At 58.1% G+C, this 24,110-nt stretch overlaps 4 protein-coding genes across 14 annotated transcripts in view; 3 read left to right on the forward strand and 1 right to left on the reverse strand.

Annotated features, from left to right (window-relative positions):
• MYO9B (myosin IXB) overlaps nt 1-4,099 on the forward strand; it is a 96,554-nt gene extending 92,455 nt beyond the window's left edge. For 6 of the 9 annotated variants that reach the window (XM_073219940.1, XM_073219942.1, XM_073219945.1 and 3 more), the window contains 5 exons: nt 393-516; nt 1,237-1,284; nt 1,629-1,766; nt 2,445-2,568; nt 2,689-4,099. In XM_073219940.1, the coding sequence (XP_073076041.1) occupies nt 393-516; nt 1,237-1,284; nt 1,629-1,766; nt 2,445-2,568; nt 2,689-3,104 (850 nt within the window). In that variant the 3' untranslated portion in view covers nt 3,105-4,099. Of the gene's footprint in view, nt 1-392; nt 517-1,236; nt 1,285-1,628; nt 1,767-2,444; nt 2,581-2,688 lie in introns of all 9 variants that reach the window. The other 3 variants (XM_073219943.1, XM_073219946.1, XM_073219948.1) reach the window with 2 other exon arrangements.
• A 631-nt stretch (nt 4,100-4,730) lies between these two features.
• On the forward strand, nt 4,731-9,114 carry USE1 (unconventional SNARE in the ER 1). 2 transcript variants are annotated; one of them, XM_037013247.2, is made up of 8 exons: nt 4,731-5,466; nt 5,773-5,822; nt 5,943-6,051; nt 6,135-6,287; nt 6,805-6,817; nt 7,263-7,290; nt 7,561-7,735; nt 7,976-9,114. In XM_037013247.2, exons 1-8 carry the CDS (start codon nt 5,326-5,328, stop codon nt 8,156-8,158), a joined length of 852 nt encoding a protein of 283 aa, XP_036869142.1. In that variant the 5' UTR covers nt 4,731-5,325; the 3' UTR covers nt 8,159-9,114. The 2 variants fall into 2 exon arrangements, with proteins under 2 accessions (XP_036869142.1, XP_017496404.1); XM_017640915.3 differs by having other exon boundaries at nt 4,742-5,466; nt 5,973-6,051; nt 7,976-8,175.
• On the forward strand, nt 8,145-12,348 carry OCEL1 (occludin/ELL domain containing 1). Of its 2 annotated transcripts, none has more exons than XM_037013249.2 (7): nt 8,145-8,283; nt 10,051-10,240; nt 10,597-10,773; nt 10,903-11,105; nt 11,317-11,482; nt 11,719-11,772; nt 11,956-12,348. In XM_037013249.2, exons 2-7 carry the CDS (start codon nt 10,172-10,174, stop codon nt 12,076-12,078), a joined length of 792 nt encoding a protein of 263 aa, XP_036869144.2. In that variant the 5' UTR covers nt 8,145-8,283; nt 10,051-10,171; the 3' UTR covers nt 12,079-12,348. The 2 variants fall into 2 exon arrangements, with proteins under 2 accessions (XP_036869144.2, XP_017496406.3); XM_017640917.3 differs by having other exon boundaries at nt 8,149-8,283; nt 10,077-10,240.
• Nucleotides 12,349-14,929: 2,581 nt separating this feature from the next.
• On the reverse strand, nt 14,930-23,877 carry NR2F6 (nuclear receptor subfamily 2 group F member 6). The gene is made up of 4 exons (XM_037012963.2): nt 22,881-23,877; nt 19,304-19,398; nt 16,913-17,500; nt 14,930-15,673 (listed from the first exon to the last, which is right to left on the reverse strand). Exons 1-4 carry the CDS (start codon nt 23,162-23,164, stop codon nt 15,399-15,401), a joined length of 1,242 nt encoding a protein of 413 aa, XP_036868858.1. The 5' UTR covers nt 23,165-23,877; the 3' UTR covers nt 14,930-15,398.
• Nucleotides 23,878-24,110: the final 233 nt, after the last annotated feature.

Below are 24,110 nucleotides of genomic sequence, written 5' to 3' on the forward strand. Positions count from 1 at the left end.
AGGTCACAGCATGCCTTCCAGAGCCCTTGGGGCTGGCTGCCCACAGTCCCTAGCACAAGCCGCCCAGCCCTGCTGTGCCCCGTACTTCTGTGTGAGGCACGCACCTTCCTACTCTACAGGGTGACTGAGGGTCAGGTCGCTTTGATCCCTGCCACTGTACTTCCTCCTCCAAACAAGGAAGCTCATTCAGAGACTGGGGCTCAGAGAGGTAGAATGAGTCGCCCGAGGTCACACAGTGAGGGAGGTGGAGCCCCAGCCGCAGCCGTTGCTCTGCATGGTCTCTGGGTCTGTCTTCTGGCCACTCTGCCCTAGTCCCCCACCACCACCTCCCTAGATGGGGGGTCCCCACACCAGCCATTGCTGGGGCGGTGACTGAGTTGCCTTCTCCGCAGGTGCGTGGAGATGCTGATCAAGGAACAGATGCGGAAGTACAAGGTAAAGATGGAGGAAATCAACCAGCTGGAGGCCGCCGAGAGCATCGCCTTCCGCAGGCTGTCGCTCTTGCGACAGAACACTGTGAGCTTCTTGCGTGGGGGTAGGGCCTCGGGGTGGGGTCTTGGTGGGAGTTGCCAAGCGGTGTGGTGTCAGTGGGCAGGGTCTGGGTTAGTGGGATAGAGCCTCTGGGGTGGGACTTTATTTGGATGGGCCTTGTGAGTGGAGCCAGTGGGGCTCCAGGGGGCGTTGTCAGGGTCTGTGTAGTGGGGGCATGGTCAGGTGGGTGGGAAGCTACCTGAGGGGCAGGAGTGAAGGGGGGCCGTGTGTGGGCGGGTCTGGTGGGAGCTGCCAGGAGGCAGGGCTCTGGGGGCGTGGTCTGGGTGGGCACCGCCTAGTGGCTTGGGTGTCAGGGCTTGGCCTCATGGGTGGCAGGGGTGGGGTCTCACTTCTCAACCAGCATTCCCACGCCCCCTTGGCCACAGGTGAACTGGTCAGGGTTTTGACTCTTCACCGTGGCCAAATGGTCATAGCCCTCACTCAGCCACAGCCACCTGCCCCTTGGAAGGCAGTAGGCAACCTGTCACTCACTTGGTGGTGTTTCGGGTCATCCACCAGCCTCCTCCCTTGCTGACCTGGGTCCCACCCACAGGGAAGTGTTCCCACAGTCGGGGGTAGGGAGGTGGGAGGATCCTGGGTTCTAGGAGGACCCTGGCATTGTCCCCTCAAAGTCGGTGCCCGTGACTTGCACCTGTATCATGTTCACGGCCTCGTGTGGTCACCCTCTGTTCATCTCTCCCCCAGCCATGGCCTCTCAAACTGGGGTTTTCATCTCCCTATGAGGGGGTCCTGGTATGTATGTTTCACAGGCATGCCCTGCATGTCTCCTGGTGTAGGTGCATTCTAGGGTTCCCCTGGCCCCCCCTGGGTCCCCGTAGTATAGATGGAGCATGTCCCAATCCTGCAGAGGTGCATGCCTGGGGAGGCCCACTGCCTGCTGCCCTCCAGTCCCAAGGATGACTAATCAGCTGAGCACCAGCCCCTCAGTCCCCTGTGACCCCTGCAGAGGCCTCACTGAGCGCAGCCGTCTGCAGCACAACTAACCTCCCTGAGAGCCACTCACACCCTCTCATCACCCCCCAGCGCTGGCTTCACCTGCCCCAGGGCTGGCCAGACCCTCGGCCTCTCTGTTACAGAACAAGAGCCCCAAAGCAAGCAGTGGCAGGGGGAGCCTGGAAGGGTTGCCGGAGGAGGCGGCGGTGGCTGGCGGCGACGAGGACCGCGAGAAGGAGATCCTCATGGAGAGGATCCAGTCCATCAAGGAGGAGAAGCAAGTGTCCCTCCGTCTCCTTTCTGCCCTCAGCCACGCTGTCCGGCCTGCATCCTCGGGCCTCTCTGCTGCAGGGGGCCTGGCCATTAGGACTGGCTGGGCTCCGTCCCGTCATGCAGCACCTGCCCCACGGGACCCTGCTTTCCGAGAGCACAGCCTGGGGCTCTGTTTAAACCCTGTGCTCGACTGCAGAGATGGGAGCAGCAACCAGCGAGTGGGGCCCAGACTTTGTCTTGAAGTTGGTCTTAGCTTGGGTGACTGACTGATCTATTCTGTAGTCAAAACACGAGCGTGAAGGAGGGTGCTATGAAAAAATCCTGCCAGAACAGACGTGACCCGGGCCAGTCGGCCACCATAGTTGTAGGAATAGGCGAGGGTGCCCCAGGCGGAGCAAACAATGTGTACAAAGGCCCTGGGACTCCTAGGAGCCTGTCACTAGGTCATTATTAGGGCAGCTGCTCGGCTTCCCTCAGCAAAATGGCACATACCTCCCATGAGCTTCACTGGGTCGGGGCCATTTTGGGTCAGAAGTGCTTTTGGGGTAGGGAGTGCTGGGGGCGGGGAGTCCCATCCAGGACTAGGATGGCCTGCTCTGTCCCCTAAGTGCCTGGCATTTTCCGTGGGGTGGTCTGTCCTCGTGGGTACAGTCTTCGACACCTGTCATCCCCTCACCTCCAGGGAGGACATCACCTACCGGCTGCCCGAGCTGGACCCTCGGGGCTCCGACGAGGAGAACCTGGACTCAGAGACGTCAGCCAGCACCGAGAGCCTGTTGGAAGAGCGGGCCGGGCGGGGGGCCTTGGAAGGTCAGTATTAAGGTAGCGTCTGCTTCTTTCCTTCCCATGTCCACCCCTGGCAGGCCCAAGGGTACAGGTCCGTGTACCAACCCTGAAGCTGCAGTAACCCTGACGTCTGTCTCTCAAAAGGGCCCCCCGCGCCTGCTCTCCCCCACCCCACTGTGCCCGCCCCAAGCCCCCTCCCTGTGGTGGCCGCCCCTCCACGACGACGGCCGTCGTCCTTCATGACGGTCAGAGTGAAGACCCCCCGCCGGACCCCCATCATGCCCACAGCCAACATCAAGCTCCCGCCTGGCCTGCCCTCCCACCTTCCTGGGCGGGCATCAGCTGGCCAGGAAGTTTCTGCCCCAGTGCGGCGTCGAGAGCCACCTGCCCGCCGCCCAGACCAGGTGCACTCCGTGTACATCACGCCTGGCGCTTCCCTGCCTGCACAGGGCACTCAAGAGCCCCTGGATGAGGACAGCCAGCCTCCTGGGGTCAAGCGGAGGTACTCAGACCCCCCGACCTACTACCTGCCCCCGACCTCAGGCCAGGCCAACGGCTGAGGGCCCATGGCTGCCAGAGGCCACGTGTCCCAGGACGGCTGGAGCTGGTGCTGAGCTCCAGGGCCAGCATTCAGCTCTCCAAGAAGGATCCGGAATGAAAAGCTCCAAGAGCCATGCGAGGTGGGCACCAGCTCCCAAGTGCAGAGCCCCAGGCAGGGGGAGGCCAGCCGAGGCCCGGCTGCCCTTGCTGTGCCCCCACGTCTCAGACGCACTCGCCCAGAGCATCAAATCATGGCAGGCAGCCTGGCATTTCCCACCTCCCCTTTTGTACGTTTGTTAACTGTTTCTTTGTGTGTGGTTTACATAACTTTAAACTGTAACAGCCTTAACAGAAGACCAAATTGTTTTTTATATGTATATGTACAAACTTTTATGTTAATGCCTTGCATCTCCCCATAACCTGGACATGAGTCTTCAGAGCAGAGCCCACATGGCTGCCACACTTCCAAGGCTCAAACCTATGCTAAAGATGCTTCCGGGGGCAGTCCAAGGGCCAGGACCCTACCTGAGGCATTTGGGCCCTTGGAGCATCTGACTGCTCCGAGTCTGTGTGGAACTTGTTCTCTGGTGTGGCCAGCAGCCACCTGACCACCGTGCATTCAAGGGAGCACTGGGGCTTCTGTGGAGATCAAGGCTGTTGGCCGGAGCCAAGGCACAACTGGTAGGAGGCCCCCACCCAGGGACCCACTGCAGGCCCCAGGTCCAGGAGAGGCTGGAACGTGACTATCACTCTGGACACGGGAGGCTGAAGGAGGCTGCCCTTTGGCACTGCCTGCCCACGTGGCAGAATAGGAGCCCAAAACTCAGGACCAGTCATGGGCCAGGAGGTCAAGGTCTGGGGTTTCCTGTCCCCACAGGTCAATGGTGACAGCCTGGGATCTGACATCCGAAGTGGGGCTCCTCCTCTCTCAGGCTCAGCTCACTCTCCGGACACATGACCACAGGTCTGGGAGGCACCCCACAAGCTGTGTGAAATAAAAAGTGCCTGAAACATTTTTATGCCATACCTGCTCAGACCAGCTCCAGGTTGGAAGAGCAGGGACCATAGGTGGGTGGGAATCAGCCCTGGGTCCTCGGGCTAAGAAGGATACAGGGCTGGGGGTTGTACCCCTTGTCTGGGAAGACCTGCCTTGTTCTTCAGCAAACAGTACTATTGGAAATCACTTGCATTGCTCAGTGAGGCAGGGGGGCTTCCTGGAGATGCTTCTTGGTGATGCAGAAAGCCAAGGGAGCAGGGAGCCCCTGGCAGAGCTGCATTCAGGCAGAAGAGCTCCCAGGGAACTCTCAGGTGGGGCCTGTGGGTGACCCTGAAGAACCCGAATCCAGACTACATTGAAGAGACTTAGAGAGCTTGTCCAAGGCCACACGCTGTGATTGGGTGGGTGGCGTTGGGGTTCAGATCCTGCCCTGTCTGCCTCGAGACCCCCTTTATCCACCATGGGTTTGGTCTCCTCCGTGGTAGTTTGCAAGGACATTAAGCCCATGCGTATGACCAGGACATAGGTGACCTGAGGGGTGGGGAGATGAGGGCTGCATGCCCAGCTCCAATCCCTGTGAAGCCCCCATCCTCACTCTGTCCACTGCAGGAGGGGGCGGGCGCTCTGCAGGCCTGGGGTGTGGGGAGAGTCCGAAGAACTGACCAGCTTCCTGGGGACCGAGGTGGGGTTCCCTCCATGGAAACCTGGTCGTTAGGAATGGCCCCGTCCCTGGGGCAGGCACTGTCACACTGCCCATTTCCCAAGGGAGGAAACAGACCCAGAAGAAATTCGCTCAAGGCCACCGCAGGAGGCGGAGTCAGAGGCGGACCCGGGAGCTCATAATTGCAGAAATCGGGGCCCAAAGCCTAAGCCTAGGATTCCTAAGTCCCAGGGCAGGGCGCTCTCCTCCAGCAGAACCCGGGGAAGGCCTCCTGGACGCGGAAGCGCTCACTGGGGGAAAACCGAGGCAGGGGTGGCCTACGGAAGAAATTTTGAGGTTGGGGAAAGGAAGAAGGAAAGGACTCGTTCCACGCTGCTCCGACCCCAAAGGACCCGGTGCGTTTAAACATTCCGTGAGGTTGAAAACTCGCGAGGGAAAGACGCGACCCAGTCCTGAATAAATATGAACCAGACGGTGCCTCTCCCTGAAACACGGCATTACTTCCGCCACAAGCAAAGATGGAACAGCGGAGCCCGTCCGTCCGGAAGGAGGCCCCATAGAGGCACTTCCGCCCCCCCTCAAGATGGCACCAGCGGAAGGGGCAGGGAACCGCTGGGTGGCGATGGCAGCGTCGAGGCTGGAGCTGAATCTGGTGCGGCTGCTGTGCCGCTGCGAGACGATGGCAGCAGAGAAGCGGGACCCGGACGAATGGCGGCTGGAGAAGGTGAGGGGAAACCGTGCGGCCGCGTAGAGCCCAACCCCCGGGGGGAGGTCCCCAGACATGGCGGCCACCGGACTCAACTCCCCGCCCCAGCAGCCATTGACCACGCCCTTCCCGGCCGGCTCTGCCACGTCCACCTGCAGCCCCGGCCCGGCCCCGCCCCCTGGACTTTTCTGGGGCCGCCCCTTTGGTGTGTGGCCCCCTACCCTTTCTGACCCAGCCCCTCACCGGCTCTGACCCCTCAGAGCGGTACCTGGAGACCTAGGGGTCTGGAGGGGGTCAGAGTGACGCTTCACTTTCCCTCCCCAGTACGTGGGGGCCCTTGAGGACATGCTGCAGGCCCTGAAGGCTCAGGCGAGGTGAGTGCAGGTGGCTACAGGGAGTTTGAATCCTGGGTGGGAACCAGCAGGTCAGCTCCTGTTTGGGGGGATTGCTGGGCTTCGGCCCCTGCTGAGACCCTTCCCTGAACTGGGGGACAGTGGGCAGGTTTTCCTCTTCTTGACTTCCAGCAAACCAGCCTCAGAGGTAATCAATGAATATTCCCGCAAGGTGGATTTTCTGAAGGGAATGCTGCAAGCCGAGAAGCTGGTGAGTAGGGGTGCCTCCACTATCAGGCTCACCTGGGTCCCCAGGAGCCACCCTTCTGGTGACCCCTCTCCTCTCTTCTGCAGACCTCTTCCTCAGAGAAGGCACTAGCCAACCAGTTTCTGGCCCCCGGCCGTGTGCCAACCACAGCCAGGGAGCGGGTGCCTGCCACCAAAACAGTGCATCTGCAGTCACGAGCACAGTACACCACCGAGATGAGGAGTGAGCTTCTAGCCATGGTAGGGCTCCCTCTCTGGTCCTTGGGAACCATTGGTCAGTGACAGGAATTCAGTGCCTGGGAATGGCCAGATCAACAAATATTGTCAGGGGCAGGGATCCTGGGGGCCCAACAACCTCTGCCCTGGGCTATCCGACAAGGCTTCCCAGCAGAGAGGTACTGTGGCTAGGGCTTTGCTGGATGAATATAGGAGTTTGGTACAAGGCAAAAATGGCACCTGTCTGGTTAAACCCCAGAGTTGTCCCAGAGCAGATGAGTTTGTCTCCTCTTGCCACAGACCAGTTTTTTCATCTGTAAAACAGAAAGACAAGTGCCTTTCTAAGGACCGTATGTGGATCAGCTACACCCTTGAAAATATGAGTTGTTGTTACCAGTTTACAGATGAGAAAGCTGAGGCTCAGCAGTCACAGGACTTTCCCAGGGCCCTGACTGAGGCTGGGGAGTTTCTGAGAGCAGAAAGGACGAATTTGGGGGCATGATGAGATGAGTAACTTCATGTCCATCCTTTTTTCTCACAGGACTCTGCTGGAGGTGAGTTATCCTAAGTAGAACAGGACTCAAAGCTCAGCCTGGTAGAAGACATGTAATGTATCCTTGCTGCCCCACATCCTTCAGGCCTTCCCTGGCTACTACAGTGTCTTCTGCAGGCCAGGGAGAGTTACATTAGGGGTCAGAGGACAGGGCAGAGGAAGTCATCACCAAAAGAAACAGCTGGAGACGCCCACCACATGAGGCCAAGATTATGCTGGCAGGAGGGACCTGAAGCTGGGGGGGTGCCCAGAAGAGCATGAGAAAAATTTCCCAGAAGAGAGGGCATTTGATCTAGCACTTTGAAGCATAATTAGGAGCCCAGTGGTTGGGAAATAAGACAGGAAAGGACATTATCAGTAGCAGGCACATCACAGGTAACGGTCAGAAAGCTGGAAAACAGAAACTGACCTTCCCTTTCTTCCTCCTTGGCCTGTTTTGCTTCCAGAGCCTGAGCTGGATGTGAGGAAGAGAATGTGAGTGTCTTCAGCGCTTGGGCAGCACTGGTGGGAAGGGGGGCTGGACAAACCAAGGCACCATTGACGCACTAGCACAGTCTCTGAGTCACCAATCAGAACTTACTTCTAGGGCTGCTCTTCCCAGAAGCCCAAGCAAAGAAAGGGAAACTGAGCCCCAAGCAGGGCAGTGGCTGGAGTCATAATCTCTGGGTTCTTTGGGAACATGTCAATCTCTTCCTCTCCCCTACCGCATCTCATTCCCAACTGTGCACCCACATGTGGGGTCAGTGGGGTGTCAGGGCCCAGGCCAGTGGATGAGAAGCAGTCGGCAGCCGAACTAGACCTCGTCCTGCAGCGACATCAGAACCTCCAGGAGAAACTGGCAGAGGAGATGCTAGGCCTGGCCCGGAGCCTCAAGACCAACACACTGGCTGCCCAGAGCGTCATCAAGAAGGACAACCAGGTGCGAGAACTGTGAGAACGTCCCAGCCTCTGCCCTGAGGCATCAGAGAAGGTTTCCCAGTATAGGGGCATTTTGGGCAGGGCTTTGTTGGATGAATAAGAGTTTGATGGAAGGCAAAAGTGGCATTCTCAGCAGAGGCCACCACACCCCCTTGGGCCAAGAGGTTTAGACTTGCCCCAGGGCAATACAGAAACTATGTGTCCATAGCCCTGTTGATACTTTCCCCACTTCCCCCTACAGACCCTGTCACACTCACTCAAGATGGCTGACCAGAACCTAGAGAAGCTGAAGACAGAATCAGAGCGGCTAGAGCAGCACACACAGAAGTCAGTCAATTGGCTGCTCTGGGCCATGCTTATTATTGTCTGCTTCATCTTCATCAATATGATCCTCTTCATCCGTATCATGCCGAAACTCAAATGAAGACCTGACCTAACTCATCTTCTACCCTCCATCTGTCCATGGGTGCCCTTTGGGGTTGGCAACAAGATATGAGGGTTTTTGAAGGTTCCTGAGAGCCACAGAGTGTGCATGAGCAGGAGAGCAAGGTCAGTCTGCAGGAGTGGTAAATCAGCAAACTCTCCTTCCATTCCCCACTGGTACCTTCCCCACACTGAAAAAGACTGAGCCCCAAGAACCCCCAGTCTAGTGCAGTGAGAGCCAAATATAATGCCCTTCAGCCCTGTGGGGTCAGGGTGATGCCTGGAATGTGGGAGAGGAGTGGGGGTGCGGGTGCCTGGAGGTCAGCCTGAAGGAGGGGCCATCAGTGCTGGGGCTTCCTTGGGATTGAAGGTGGTAATTCAGGGACTGGGCTCAGCCCAGCCATAGCCTAACTGTTTAGGAAGCTGTGTAGGCTTCAGGCAATCATTCAGCAAACACGTAAGGGTCAGTGGAGGCTCTGCCCTGCCCTATCAGGTCACAGTCTGATCATTGCAGAGGAAAACGGGTGGCCACTGGAGTTGGGACCCTGGAAGAGGTCATAGAGTGGGAATCCCAGGGGAACCATTGGTCTTGGGCTCTGCTCACTCCCACTCCATATTCCTGAGGCAAAGCCTATACCGGGGTTGACCAAGGGAGTTTTGTGAGGGAGAGTGGAGAGATGACATGGGGGAAAATGGAAGTTCCTGTAGCCAGGATCCTCACCTGACCATAAACTACTTGATGATGTAATTGGCTTATTGCTAAGCTAATGCCTTACACCCATTAGCAATGAGCTATTATTGACTGAGTTGCTATATAAAGCACTCCACCTAGTGCTCTGGGCAGAGTGCTCCATCAGAGATGGAGATGGATTACGGACCTGCAGACTACTGGATGCAGACATGATTCTAGTGCTCAACATACCGCCATGAGAATAAAGCTGGGTATAAATCCTTTTACCCCAAGACTGTTCTGTTGTCATATCTTGGTCTCACTGAATTCATAGTGAACTTGCCCAGGGCTGAAACCCTCAGGCAAGACAGTGCCTGTCCCAGACCCATGGAAGCATAGGTTAGACCCTATGGGCCATGCATGGATGAGCCCACATGGACACCTCCCCTCTCCACCAACAGGAGGGCAAAGCCACCAGGTAGACCTTTTTATCTGCTCTAGTGGCAACTTTTTAATAGATCATAAGAAGGCTCACACACCTGAGATGGAGCTAATTCATTAGGAAGCCTGTCATTAAGGCAACAGGAAACAAAACTGTAAACAGGGTGAATTAGTACTTTGTACTAATAAGCATCCATTACTCAACAGTTCTTAATGAGGAATAGATGGATATTTTCCTTACCTAACTGAAAAATCTCAAGCCAAACCAGCACTGTGGGAAAACCAGCATTTCCCTGGTGCAGGTCAGGTGAAACCTCACTGAAGAAAACTTGACCATATTTTTCCAAATAAAATACACAGGTCTCCTTGCCCAGGCAAATACACTTATAGGAATTTGTGTGACATAATCCTACAAGTGGCCGAGAAATTTGCACCTGAGTATTTCTTGCAGCACTGTCTGTAGTGAGGGAAATATTTACCTTTGTGTGTCATTTAATTAGGAAACAGAAGAAGGCACATTACCTGCTGCCCCTGGGGACGGATGGATGAAAAGCTCACTTTTGCCCTAATGTATCTTTTCTATTGCTTTAATTTTTCTAAACATGCCAGTAGTGATTATTTAAAGAAGTACTTTTTAAATACAACTGTTGGGTAAATAAGTGCAAGTTCGCCAAAACCAGCAGGTTTTCTGACCAAAAAACTGAGGGTCAGAGAGGGTGGGTCACCAGCCTCCAACACAGTGCAAAACGGACTTTACGTTAGACACGAACTTGCGCTTACAGGGTGTGAGTCCACTTCCCGTCGCCAGGCCCTGCCCCCTCGCCGCGAACTCCACCCCATCCTGTCGGAGCCCGACCCGGCCCTGCGGAGCAGCCTCGCCAGTTGGGTCCAGCCTTGAAGTTAATGCACAGCTCCGACTCAGGCGCCTCTCTGGAAACGGACCCAGGCTCGAAGCCCCGGACGCTGGGACAGGTGACCCCCCCGGCCGTGCGACCCGCAGCCGGGGCGGAGGTCCTGGGGGGCTCCTCGGGGGAGGTGTCCGCGGACTTCACGCTCTCTAGTGGGTGGGGCTACAGCAGCACGGGAGTTAATTTGAGCCAGGCCCGGAATGCGAGGTGGTGTCACGGCTCGTTTGCATAGCGCCCTTCCGGAGTACGCAGCCAGGGGCGGGGCCCGGGCTGTTCTGAGGGCCAATCGCGTGGAACTTATGCAAATAGTGGGGCTGTCGAACGCGCACGCCGGTCGTGAGTTTGTAGCTCTGGAGTCCGCCTCCCCCGTGGTCTTCCCCCTTGCCAGCCTCCAGGTGCAACCTCCTCCGGTGTCCACAGGCCGCCCGCTGCCTGCCCCCGCCACGCGCGGGCCACGACGCCCCCCGCAGGACTCACCCGCCGCCCCGGGGACGCCCGAGCGGCGCCTCCCCGAGGCCGATGCCCACCCGGGAGTCCCAGCATAACCGCGGCTCCCGGGGGGACCTGCAGACCCACCCACCTGGCCCTGGGCCCCCGGTGAGTCTGAAAGGGAGGAGGGTTCCAAGGCCGAGCCTAGGCAAAGGATTCAATTCCCCCCAGGTTGAGGGAATCCGGCCTCCCGATACCCTCTTTAACACCAAACCATGATGCCTGCGGCGTCTGCAGCCACTGGTGGTGCCTCGTGTCCTGGAAACCAGCCCCTGCCGCCCTATGGGGCAGCCCCAGCCAGAAGCCCACAAGGCAAAGCCCAGGAAGATTGTATTTGAGGATGAGTTGCCCTTCAGGGCCCTCCTGAGCACCAAGAAGCCTATAGGAGCCGTCCCTGGGAGGCATATGCGTAGGCCCTGCCCAGTGCCCGACTATGAGCTGTGAGTCCCCATGCTGTTCCTGATGCCTGAGAACAGGAAGGGGGACTGAGGCTGGGCTGGGGCTCTGACAAATAGAGTTTACCAGATAGTAAAAAAGGAAAAAGGAGTTTGGGGCAGAGAGCTCTACATGGGCAAAGAAAAACCAATTACACTCTGGGGGAAAGGAAGGGATTCTTTACACTCACACTCTGACCCCCTTTGAACCTGGCAGTAAGTACCCACCCGTGAGCAGTGAGCGGGAACGTAGCCGCTACGCAGCAGTATTCCAGGACCAGTACACAGAGTTCTTGGAGCTCCAGCAGGAGGTGGGCTCTGCACAGGCTAAGCTCCAGCAGCTGGAAGCGCTACTGAACTCACTGCCCCGTGCCAGAAGCCAGGTCAGCACCCAGGCAGAAACCCCTGTCCCACAGCCCTTCCAGTTGGCCTGAATACGGCCTCCAAGACATCCCAGTCTTTGGGCCCTTCCTCCTCCAGGCTGGGTGGGCACTACAGCACATGGGCCAACGTCAGCCCTTGAGGTCCTCCATAGACAGTTTGTCTCTCTGAGTCTCAGTTTCCCTGTCCCTCTTTGGTGCCGGCACTCCCTGAGCACTCCGTCTTTCTCCCATTGCAGAAGGAGGCCCAAGTTGCTGCCCGTGTCTGGAGGGAATTTGAGAAGAAGCAGACAGTGAGTCGTGCCTCCTGAGTCCCATAGGCTGGCCTTTGTACCCCTGACATTCCTACGAAACTGGGACACATGTGCCCAGTTTCAAAGACAGAAAACTAAGGCTCAAAGAGGAAAAGGGTTGAGCAGCTTGAGGACTGTAGGTCACACTGCCACGAGGACTTCCCCGGCTCTCACCCTGCCCAGGACCCCAGCTTCCTGGACAAGCAGGCTCGCTGCTGCTACCTGAAGGGCAAATTAAGGCACCTCAAGATGCAAATCCAGAAATTCGATGAGCGAGGAGACAGTGAGGGATCTGTGTACTTCTGAGCATCCGGGCAGACAGAGGGACACACTGGGGTGCCCCACCCTACCTTCTCTCCCTACCTCCCAGCCTTAGCTCTTGCTGTTCACTGTGACTGGGCAATTTTCCCTGATTGCAAATGCCTCAGCCTTTGAGGCCTGGCTCTGATGGTCCCTCCTCCAGGAAGTCTTCCTAGGATCCCCTCTGGGGCACCCAGCCCTGACCCCAGATCTCAGCCCATCCCCTAGAAGCAGCTCCTGCTTTCCATCCCAGTGGAATAAACATTTATTAAGTTCCTACTGTGTACAGCTGCTTAACACTCCTGACCTCACTTAGTTGTCACTGAAAAATTATTCTTAAAAAAACCGAGGTTCCAGGAAACGGACTTGTCCAGGGTCTTTAGGCAGGGTGTGAATCCTTGTCTGTCCAGAAGCCTACCTCTACTACAAGAGCTTCAAGTAGCCTTCCAGTGGGAAGCTGAAGGGCTGACATCCAGCATCACCTCCTCAGCCAAGCTTGGGGTTGGAGAGCCCCAGGGCCCAAGAGTTTCTATTAATCCAGTAATGGAAGGAAGCAGGTCTAGAAGAGGTTCAGTAATCTTGCTGGGACAGCATCCCAAAGACTTCACGTGGTGTAATTCTGGAAACTGCCTGAAAGAGGCAGACAGCCTGGGAGCCCTGTAGGATGCCTTGATGCCAGCCCACATAAGTGGAACCCTAAAGTTCTCTTCTCCCAGGACACTGCAAACTGAACAGTGATTGAAGCCAGGTGCTGTGTTGAGTTCATGCACCTGATCCTGGGGAGGGTCACCTAGTGCCCACCTCTTGCTGGGCCCTGGGTAGGGTGGGTGGGCACTGATAGGGCCAGGTGGTCCCCAAGGGGCTTTGTGATAGTGGGCCAGCGGCTGCCCTCTTTTGAGTCTTGGCCTCACAAGAGAGCCTCAGGGATACAATCAGGGAGGCAGATTGCAGGCAGGAAGGGCAGTGCCAGCCAATGAGTCACAGGACTCAGTCCAGGATCAATCCTCACGGAACCCCTGTCCACAGGGAAGACAGCCCTGTGCCCAGTGTGATAGAGTAGTAATGGAGAACTGGACAGCAGAGTCTTAACCACCAGGGAGGCTCAAGATGTCTTCTTGAAGGAGGGTCAATATGGGTAGGGCTTTGCAAGAGAAGTAGGAGTTCAGCATCAGGCCTAGACAGACATCCAAGTCTCTGGCCTGGGGACTGGACATCAGGTCAGACAATGCAGTGGGTTCACTCAGTCCTCAGATATCCTGCAAGCCTCAGAGGTTGTTGCTCTCCAGCCTGACTGTAGTGGGCATATGTTCCCTTACCCACAGGACATCTTGAAAGATTCTGATGCAGGACGGAAACCAGTCCAACCTCCATGGGAACCCAGTATCCTCTTAAACCCACTCCTACCTCAGTCCCGTTCTGGGGGCAGGGCATACCTAGGAGACCCACATTCATTCACAGGAAACGGCCATTCCCTGCACCTTACCAGGCCTCCGAGGATGGATAGTAAGGCTGGTGTCGGCCCCTCCCCGCCTCTGACCCGCGGATAAGGGAGGAGAGGCAATGAGATATAGAAGACCTGAAAGGACCAGCCAGGGGGCTCAAGACATAACAGCGCAAGAGTGGTGCCGAGAGGGCACCCTTCGTATTTATTAAGCAAATGAACCCAGACATCCAAAGAATTCTGAGTAGGGGGTTCAACACATACATGATCAACACACAATCATTATCTGACCTTGAGTCCAGCCCTAGGATGTGACACTCCTCAAGGACACCGAAACCATGTGAGGGTGGTCACGAGTTGTAGGAACTGTTTTGTCTTTACTCGTTTTGTTACTGATCATGCATCAGGAGTTGTAGGAGAAACAATCAGGGCATATGCATTTGTACATCTGATTTCTATATTACTTGACTTATGTATTAATCCCATTAATCCCACAGCTGAGTTCTTAGAGGCTGCATTTTGGAATAGTGGGACTGCCTGTTGAGGTCTGAGCGTTAGCCCAGCCTGTGGGTGAGACCTGAGTTCTCTGTTTTCAAAGGGGCATCTTTGATGGAGGGCTTGTCTGCCTGGCAAGACCTCATTCAGGGCCAAGAGGTGCCACCCCCACCTACCACCATCCAGGCCCTTCCTACCCACCTCCTAGACCCAGCGTCCTGCCTTCCCCACCTGGGCCACAAATTATAAATGAGGCCAGGATGGCAAGGTCCTGGTGCTTTGCATCACCCCACATCAGCTCAACCAAGTCCACCTTTGAAAGTCTGTCCTTAAAGGTTCCCAATTTCCAAATGCCATTCACCAAAACAGGAGTCTTCTAGTTACTCGTGAGAAGAAACCAAATTCAAACTGCCTCAGGCACAAAAGGGGAAAGAGGCTCATGGAACTGAAACACCTGGAACCATTTCAGTTACAGCTTGATCAGGGGTTCCAAAGGTATTCTGGGAAATTGGTCTTCCTCTTTTGACTCTGCTATGTGCTTTGAATTATATCCTAATTCCAAATCCTACCATCAACTCTCATTGGCCAGCTTTGGACCATGTGCCTTCCCTGGACCAATTGCTATGGCCAGGGGAATAGAAGGCTGGCTGGGCTGAGGGCATGAGACAAAACTAGCTCCAAACGTTTCTCCTGAGGACACTGGGGCCCAGATACCATCTGCTGGGTTCAACTCCTACAGACTCACTGGCTGACCTCGGGCCCCCCTCTCTGCCCTCAGTCTCAATCTCCCCACAAAACTGTCTTAACAAAAATAGCAAGTAGGGCTCTTGGGTTGTGGATGTTCTGGATGGCTGGGAGTGGGTACCCATGGTAGGGTGCCCTCCACCCCACGCCCCCACCCCAAAGATGACAGAGGCTATGTGGGTAGGAAATGTCTTTATTATTGGCCTTAATTCATTCATCATGTAGTGTCCAACATGGATTACACGTCCAGAGGATCCACCTGCCACACGCTACCCCTGCCTGGCCAGTGGCTGCCCTTCTAGTCCAGACATCAGGCCTTTGTCCATGACACAGGGAAGCCAACCCCACTGTCCCACAAGTTCATGCACGGGGCACTGAGGGACCGGGCTGTCCCAGGATTGGACCCTCAGTCCCTCCCACCCCCCATCTTGGCCAGGGGTTCCGGGGAGGATGAAGCTGGAGTCTGGACAATCAGTCTCTTTTTGGTTTCATGATCATTTTAAAAAAAGAAAAGACAAGCATTTCAGTCTTTAAAAAATAGTCTGAGAGAAGCCAGGGTCCTCCACCTGGGGCCGCACTCCAGACCCAATCATCCACATCCCTTGAGGTCTGTAGACCCAGCCACAGTGCACCAGGCCCTGTCCAGTCACTGGCCTGAGCCATAGGGCCAGTTGAAGGTACTTCCCGACAGCAGCATATCTCGGATCAGCGTTTCAATGGGCGTCTTACCTACCAGGCGCATGAAGAACAGCTGGGAGATGAGGGAGGCCGGGACGGCGCGCAGGGCTGGGAGCCGCAGCAGCAGGCGCCCAAAGCGCTGGGGCTGGGACGGGTATTGGGCCCGCACGTACTCGGTGAGGGCCACCTGCGCCTTCTCCTGCAGGCTCTCCACGTGTGCTGGGTCCGAGAGGCCACATGCATCTGGGGGCACGAGGGCAATGTCAGAAATGGGAGGTGGTGGGAGTATGTAGAGCCCCAGGGGACCGGGGTACACCACTCAGGGCTGTGGATACCGAGGGCAGAGGCACTCGGAAGTGGGAAAGGGGGGCCTGGGGCGCAAATGGGGGTAATCGAAGGAGTGTCAGACCTCATGATTTGAGGTGGTGTTATCTGAGGACAATGACACAGGGATGCAGGCAGTTAGGTTTCAAGGGTAGAGAAGCCTCAAAATGATGCCTTTGGCAGGGAAACAAGTTCTACTCAAACTCAAGGGGAAGCAAAGGTCTGGGGAACGGCTTGGGAAGTCAGGCAAAGCCCAGAGGGGCCTGGAATGTGAGTGAATGTGACAGTGTCCCATGAAGCAGAGAAGGAACTGAAAAAATACTCTTACGAGGAAAGAGAGGCAAAAGCCATATTTATCAAATGAAAGCCACTTCCCAGAGTGGCCTGGTCTGGTTCCTGCATCCCTGGTCCCAAGGAGACACCTAGTGGGATCTGGAACCTTCTGGAGCCTTCCAGAGCCAGCTCTGCAGTAAGGTAGGGCTTCGGCGGCTGGGTAGTTAACTAATGGCAAGGAAGGTATTCACACAGCCTTGCCTGTCAGTGGGAGAGGCCTTGAAGCCATGGTCCTACCCAATCCAGCTCAGCCTGCCTCGGGCTGGAAGCCCTGGGCCAGAGGTCTGGGGCCAGGAATCGGGGAGTGGAGAGCCCAGAACCAGCTGTAAGGGCACCCCTGCCTGGCAGCCCTCTGTAAGTACTTACAAAGCAGGAAGAGCACCCTGATTGGGCGGAGTGGGTTTAGAGAGCAGAGATCAGGAACTGAGAACCAGGCTGGGTGTCAGGGACCTCCCCGCCCACATGCCTCCACCTCTAATTCTGCTGTCAGTGCTCACTGAGCACGAAGAACACCTTGATGTCGGCGGGGGGGGGCAGTCTCAGGGAGCCCGGGAGTCAGGGAGAAAGGTCGTGGGGACCTGAGTCCCACCTTTGGGCCTGAGGGAACAGGTTCTTGTTAGACCTGGGATCAAAAGGGCGCATCAGAGTGTCATACTGTGTACATCATCCCCTCCACAGTCCCCCATCAGCGTTCAGGTTGCGTGCTGGACCGCAGCTCTGGGAGTGGAGGGCTATGGGGCCCGGGGTCAGGATCGGAATCTCCCCACTCCTACCCGTAAAGCCTTGGCCGCAAAGCCCCGCCCTACCCCGTCGAGGGCATCTCACCGGGAGTGAAGAGTGCGATGGCCTTGAGGCAGCCATACTCGGCCGAGTCGACCTGCAGGCGGCCCAGCTTGTCCACCTGTTCCTGGAAGGCGCGCACCTGGTCCATGAAGGCCACAGCACGCTCGGCGGCCATGGGTGCAGCGTGCAGGCCTGCGGCGGCCAGCAACGGCGCGGTGTGCAGAGGCAGCGCCGCCTGCGCCGCGTTCAGCACGAAGAGCTCGCTCCAGCTGAGGCGCAGCAGCGCCACCTGGTCGGCCACGGGCAGTTCGGGGAAGAAAGGCGCGTGGCGCGCCCACTCCACGGTGCTGAAGAGCAGCCGCGCCGCCAGCTCGCACACGTTGTCGATGCCCAGCACGGCGCCCGCCGCGCCGCCCCCCGCGCCGAACGCTCCCGCCGCGCCCGCGCCAAAGCGCCCGGCCGCCGCGGGGTAAGGCTCCGCGCGCAGTAGCTGCGCGATCAGCTCCGACACCGGCTGCCCCGGGAACAGGTCTCCGCCCGCCGCCGCCGCCAGCGCTGAGCCCGGGGGGCTGCCCGAGGAGGCAGCCACTGCGCCGGGCAGCGAGTGCGGAATACGGCCGCGCTGCACCGCTGCGGGGATGGAGGGAGAGGACAGGGAGGCGGGGAGGGAGATTAGGGCCGGGAAGGGACGGGGAGAGGGGATGGGGACCAGGATCAGGGCAAGGGGAAGGGGAGAGGAGTGGGTTTGGGGAGTCATGGGGAGGCCAGAGGGCAGAGGAGTGGGATGAGGGGGAAGGGCAGGGAAGGAACAAGGGGAAAAGTGGGTATCCAGAAAGTCATGTGGGGCAGATAGGAATAACGGGGGAGAGAGAAAGCCATCAGGGGGTCACTCAGCAGCTCCCCAAAAAGCCCCATGCCCTTCCCTGGACCCCCAACTCTACCCCAGGGGTGTACAGCCTGGCTAGAGGCCTGCAGCCTCAGCCACTGTCCAGCCCCTCCCCCAACCCCTGCCTCTTCCCGAATGGAACTAATGACAGTGAGGGCCAATTCATCTCATGCCCTGCCCCCACCCACTGGACTGTGTAAGCCCCAGGCTCAGCAGCCAGAGGCTCAACCTATCATTCATGTCCCCATCTGTCAATTATGGAGAATCCAAGAGCTGAGAATGGGGTCAGGGAGGGGGCACCTTCCTACTACTTGGGGCCCCTGACAAGCCTACCCCAAAAGTAAGTGACTCTCCTATGGAGGTGGGATCCTTTCTACAGCTCCCAGCCCCATCTCCCAGGTCACAGTCCCCAAGAGCAGGTTGGTTGGTCTGTCTAGGCCCCTGCAGGGACCCCAGTACTAGGTCCTGGTCTTTAGCAGGTGTTCAATGAACATTAGCTTCCGTTGGTAGCCTTGCCTGTAACAGGGGGAAGATCCATCTTTGGCCTCAGCCAGTGTCCCCAGTGATCAGGTGGGTGGCAAGAGGGAAACTGACAGAAAGAGGAGGATGGTGGCCTCATGTCTGCCTGGCCTTTGTCACAGGATCTGAAGCCCTGATTTGAAATACAGCAGGATTTTAGGTCACATGGACAAGTGGGGGAAAAACCCAGGCTGGGGCAGGGAGCAGGAGCATTGCCCCAAACTTAAAAGGACCAAAGGGAGTATCAGACTGTTTTAAGAGAACAACTCTGAGCAGGAGAGACTCAGGTCAGATTCAAGGAAGAACTGCCAGCCTGACCTATGGCAGTCCAGGCAGAGACACGGCCCCACATGGGGTTCTCATCTAACAAGCCGGATTCTGCTCCCAAACCCCCAGGCTCCATGTGGAAGCCTCTGGGTTCCACTTGAATTCTACGAGTATTAATTGACTTCTAGGCTCAGCTGCGGGATGTGTGTCCTCTCAAGTCCCCAGGGCAGAGACAACAGGCTGGGCCTCCCTCTGGCTCCCAGTGCCCAGGGTCAGGTGGAAGGATAAGCTGCCCTTGGCTTTAATCGGGCAAGTTCCTGCCTTGGGCAAACACAAAGCAAGGGGTGGAGGGTGGAGGGAAAGCAAATCAAATAAAAATATATATCCTCATTCATAAAATGGTGGCCAGGCTAGAGGGCAGAGGGGCACTGCGGTGTCAGGGACAGGAATCCGACCTCTGAGGCCAGGGGGACCTAGGGAGAAGGGGCTGGGGACTGGAGAGCAGTCCTAACGTGGGTCTGAGTTCAAGAGTCCATTGCGTCCCCAGCTGCACTACAGCAACCAGGCGGCCCCGGATAATTGGATTCCTTCCACCCAGGGCCAGACTAAGGCCCTCGGGATCTCAGTATCAGTGGTAATGAGGTTAGCAAGCACCCTCTGCAGCTCCCAGACCCTGCCCTCCCCAGCCTCCGTAGAGAGAGGGGGCTTAGGGGAAGGCTATTTGTTCCCCTGCACTGTACACCAGCCCAGCAGGTGCTCACCCTCCTTCCTCATGCCGACCCGGAAGCACTTCTTGAGGCGGCAGTATTGGCACTGGTTTCGGTGATGCTGGTCAATCTGACAATCACGGTTGGACCTGTAGGCACACAGAGGCCACCGTGATAGTCACCATGACACCCACATCCACTGCACCTGATCCACCCTGTATACACTACCTTTGAAGGCTGCACCTGAGAAACACCATGCCAGGCTGGGCAGGTGGCCCCAAAGGGGCACAGAGACTAAGCCTGCCAGGTCTGCAAAGAGGAAATGGCAACCAGAGTAGGTAATGACAGATGAACAGGAGTATGTGGCAAAGTAGACTGGCACACTAGGGAGGATATATTGAAAGTGGGTTTTGAAGGATGAATAGAAGTTTCCCAGGTGACTAAAGAAACAATGCCAGGCAGGTGCTGCAACAGTAGCAAAAGGTTGGAAGTGCAAAGATGTGAAAGCCTGAACAGTTTCATTTTTCTTGTCAATGTCAGACTAAAGGACAGGTTCTTTATCCCAAGGGCAAGGTGAGAGCAGCAATGGTACATGATCAGAGAGACGGGCTATGTGAGTTGACTAAGAGATGGGGGCCAGGCCAAGCCAGCACCAATCTTCTGTGGGCTCACAGCACCCACCACAAGGCTACCACAAATGAAGGAACCGAAGGAAGGAAGGAGGGAATTGTTTCCCTTTTAAGATCTCACACCCATGTCCCGTCTTCTAGGAAGACCTTCAACTCCTGAGCCGAGAAGCTTCCTCTGGGTGGCCTTCAGAGATTGTCATTGCCTATTCCAGGAAAGGGAGAGGGAGCCACCCCATGCAAGGCAGTGAGCTCCCGTCTAGGGTCAGTCCCAAGCAGAAAGGTTCAGGCCTTTTTTCTTCAAATGTCCCTAGCACCTCTTCCCTTTGGCCTCTGACCACGGCAGGGCTCAGGGCTGTCCAAGGCTCAGACTGGGGCAGACACCCCTAGGTTCCCGCTGGGCACCACATGGATACCCAGAGACAAAATCACAGAGTAAAACACTCCTTAAAGTTAATCAAACACATCTAAGCTGCAGACACCCAGCCCTGACCCTTGGACAGCAACTTCTCCACTGAGCCTCGGTTTTCTCATCTGGAAGTGGGAGGTCACATGGCAGCTCCATATGTGATGCACTAGATCTGGGGCAACCTGGGGAGCTGTGGGGGGTGGCATTGAGACCCAGGCCCCAGTTGGAAGTCCCAATGGCAGGTTTCAGAGAGCCCAGGCCTCTGACCCCTGCCCAGCCCAAGCCCCCAGGAAGAGGCCCTGCTAGGGTGGAGGGAGCTCAGGCAGAACCAGAACAAAGCCCAGCAGGCATGCAATGGGAGGGTCTTGGGCAGCGGGGTGGAAACAGCCAGGCCTGGGGTGGGCAGGCAGGCAGGGGCTCAGCTCAGGGTCCCCTGACCTCAGTGGAGGCCCTGAGACTTCTGCCTCAACTTCCCCAGCTATGCAGTTGGGACAGATCTCTTATGCCTCCAGATGGGAAACCAGTAAGTCCTACCTGTTATCCCATCTAAATAGCACATGTTTGCCCAACCTCGTGGCCCAACTCAACCTACTCCCTGGCCTCCTGGCCTCCAGCCTAATTTGATCACAACCCTCCCTTGCCCTCACACACATTCTTCGACTTCCTGTCACCCTCAGTCCAGCATTTCAGGTCCACTCAGCCTTAAGTTCTCCTGTGCCTGGGAGACTCTTACCACACTGCATCTTCAACCTGCCACTCAGTGTCTGCCTGAGCCACGCTCTCTGCATGCGTGCCTTTCACCCCCTTCTACCTGCCAAACCCCTCATCCTTTAAGGTCCATCTTCTGTGTCTCTCCCTCCAGGCAGTCCTCTTTGACTCTCAGGCAGAGACCCTTCCTCCCTCCTGGGATTCCAGACCCATCCCTCCTCCTGGCCCAGTCCAGACTACACAGGCTGGGGGCATCAGCATCTCACAGACTGGGAGAGTGGTGAGCTTGGAGCTAGGGTCTCTATTGGGGACTGGCATCAAACCACCCAGACCAGGCCCTGAGGAGACTTTGCTGAATCAATCTGAGGCTCAGAGAGGGGCAGTGACCTCAGCAGGTAACCCAGTGCAGAGCATCTGAAGAACGTCCCAGCCCCAACGAATGCCCCTCTCCCCTGCCTTGATGCTCCTTGCCCCTGCCCTGAGGACGCCCCTGGATCCCAAGCTGCCTAAACCCTGCCCTTGCCTTCCCCAGAGACCTGGCCAGAGAGCAGGCAGCTATTCCAGCAACAAGAATGAGGACAAAGTCTGGTGGCCCAGTTAGCACTGGAGGAGGGGGCAAGCCACCCCAGGCAGGTCCTGACCTAGACCTGGGGCCAAACTCCAGCCTCAGGTCCCCAGGCCCCACCCAGTGGCCTTGCCAACAAGCTCTCCATCAGCAGCTCTCCATGGAGACACTCTGAGCAGAACTCAGATGCCCCCACTCTTCCCAACCCACAATTCCCCTTGCTAAGCCCCAACTGGGGCAGGTCTCTCCCTGGGTGACCCAGGACATGTGCCACTACCTCTCTGGACCTCAGTTTTGCACATCTGGGAAACGACTCCCCAGCCTGGCTCTGTAGAGCCTGGGCGTGTTCATGGGGGGCACAGAATAAACGGATGTCAATGGACAAAAGGACATTCACCCCAAGAGTGGTGGAAAAGGGGACCCTGGGCAGGATACCCAACCCCCAGCACTTTATCCTGGGGACCTAATACCTGTAGCAGTAACCAGAGAAGTTGGCCACACCTGTCTGCAGGGACTCTAACCTAGGACAGGATTCCTCCTTGGAAATATTCACCCCCACCGTCTCAGAGCCATAGAAGTTTCAGCGATTGTTCCAGGAGCCCCCGATCCCCACGCATTCCTGTCTGTGGGATGGAGCAGCCGAGGCACAGTCACATCCAGCTGCCCTCTGGACCTCCACTGGCGGTTTCCAGTGACCCAAGGCACAGGGTGAAGGGGGGAATCCCCCCCATAGGGATGCCCAGCTCCCTCCCACACACACACACAGCAGGGGCCCCCATGCGAAGGAAGCCGTCTTTGCCACCCCAGACTCTCTCCGATCGCCGCCTCGGTGGCCAGAGCGACTTTGGAAGTGATATTTGACCCCAAGGGCGCGCCGTATCGATCCGCGCGGCCGCAGACAATGGCTCCTGGACGCTGCGAGCTCCACAGTCCAAGTTCCACGTTCGACTCCCGTAGAATCCCCGAAGAGCCGAGGACCCCGAGAGAAGGGATGCCCGGGGTTTGGGTCCACCCCTGACTGCACCCCCAACTTCCCCCCAAAGCGAAGAAGATTCCTTTCCGTAGATAAGGAAGGAGGAGCGAAAACTGCGGCGGAAGCAGCAAAGAACCATCTGATCGAGGGGGACCTGCATCGATTCAGCGCCGACTGTATACATCCCAGGAATGGAATGGAAAAGGGTGAGAGGGTTGTGGCCCTATCTCTGAAGGGAGAGTAGAAGCCCAGGGAAGGTCAGCGCCAGGCCCAAGGTGACCGAGCGGGTCAGAGGCCCGGCCCAGGCCGGGGCAGGGTGCACAGCGGCGGTGCGCTGATAGGGGGCTCACCGGCAGGTGTAGCTGAGGTTGCGGCGGATGCTCCGCTTGAAGAAGCTCTTGCAGCCCTCACAGGTGAAGACGCCGTAGTGCTTGCCGCTAGACTTGTCCCCGCACACCACGCAGTCCACCTGCAGCCCCGGCCGCTCCTCGTCGCCCGGCTCAGCGTCGCTGGCGGCACCAGTGGGTGAGGCTGAGTCTTCCTCAGCCGCGCGCGGATAGCCGCTCGTCTTGTCCACGCCGTTCGTGTCGCCGCCGCCGCCGGGGCCGCCCCAGCCGCCGGTCACCATGGCCATAGCCTCAGGGCAGCGGGGCCGGGGCGCCCCCTCCGCGCTTCTCCCTCCGGGCACTCCTCTCAGCCCCGGGAACACTATCCGGGGCGCATCCGGCAGCGGCGCGCGGGGGGCACCAGCTGCACCCCCCAAAAAAGTTTTGCAGCAACTTCCTGCGACCGGTCCGCGCGCCCGGGCGTAACTGGTCGGGCCGGTTCCAGGCCAACTTTCCCACGCGTGCGCGGGGCCGGGCCTGGGGCCGAGGGGGCGCACTAGAGGCGCGGGCCGGGGGCCCCGGGGACTCGCGCCCCGCCGCCCTGGGGCCCCGGCGGGGGACCGCGGGCCATGGCTCCACCCAGGCTGCGCAGGGGGCGCCCTCTGGCCTGGCCGCCGCTCGGCCGGGGGCTGCGGCCAACTTAGCGGGCTGCCATCCGAGCGCGGGAGGCGGGGGGTAAAGTTTGGCCGTAAGTTGCGCTGACGCCCGCGGCTGGGGGGAGGGGCGCCGGACGAGCGCCCGAGCCGGTCGCCGCGCCCCCTCGGTCCCCCGGGCCCCCAGGCGGCCGCTCGGGGCCTGTAGGGCCGCGGGCCGGCGTTTCCCAAGCTGCTGCCCCTGCTGCGGCCTCGCCCGCCCGGCCTGGGCCTGCGCCTGGGCCCCAGCCACGCTCTAGCCGCCTCCGCCGACCCCGCGCGCCGGCCTCGCGCTGCGGCCGGCTTGACACACAACGTTCCATTCGCGGGGCGGGCGGGGGGCGGGGGCGGGGGCAGGGGCGCGCGCCGAGGGCTGGGGGCGGGCGCTCGTTGCCCCGGCGACGACCGTCCTTATAAGGGAATGGGTGGCCGCGCGCGGCGCCGGGGGCCGGCGGGTGGGGCGAGGGCGGAGCGCTGGGCCGCACTGCCTGACCCACCCCCACTCCTCCTCCCCTCACCCCTATCCCCGCCTTCTCCCGGCTCCAACCTTAACCCCTGCCAG

This window comes from Manis javanica, chromosome 13 (assembly GCF_040802235.1).
Source record: "Manis javanica isolate MJ-LG chromosome 13, MJ_LKY, whole genome shotgun sequence".
NCBI lineage: Eukaryota > Metazoa > Chordata > Mammalia > Pholidota > Manidae > Manis > Manis javanica.

Bases quoted from the DNA above. Each gene is read 5' to 3' on its own strand.
- OCEL1 (XM_037013249.2), top strand. From the start codon at position 10,172: ATGCACAGCTCCGACTCAGGCGCCTCTCTGGAAACGGACCCAGGCTCG. The intron at 11,106-11,316 runs GTGAGTCCCCAT...TGAACCTGGCAG, and splicing joins CCAGTGCCCGACTATGAGCT to TAAGTACCCACCCGTGAGCA. The intron at 11,773-11,955 runs GTGAGTCGTGCC...CACCCTGCCCAG, and splicing joins AATTTGAGAAGAAGCAGACA to GACCCCAGCTTCCTGGACAA.
- USE1 (XM_037013247.2), top strand. From the start codon at position 5,326: ATGGCACCAGCGGAAGGGGCAGGGAACCGCTGGGTGGCGATGGCAGCG. The intron at 5,823-5,942 runs GTGAGTGCAGGT...ACTGGGGGACAG, and splicing joins GCCCTGAAGGCTCAGGCGAG to TGGGCAGGTTTTCCTCTTCT. The intron at 6,052-6,134 runs GTGAGTAGGGGT...TCTCTTCTGCAG, and splicing joins TGCTGCAAGCCGAGAAGCTG to ACCTCTTCCTCAGAGAAGGC.
- NR2F6 (XM_037012963.2), bottom strand. From the start codon at position 23,164: ATGGCCATGGTGACCGGCGGCTGGGGCGGCCCCGGCGGCGGCGGCGAC. The intron at 19,399-22,880 runs GTGAGCCCCCTA...GTGTGCCTACAG, and splicing joins AACCTCAGCTACACCTGCCG to GTCCAACCGTGATTGTCAGA. The intron at 15,674-16,912 runs GTGAGATGCCCT...TCGTGCCCCCAG, and splicing joins CATCGCACTCTTCACTCCCG to ATGCATGTGGCCTCTCGGAC.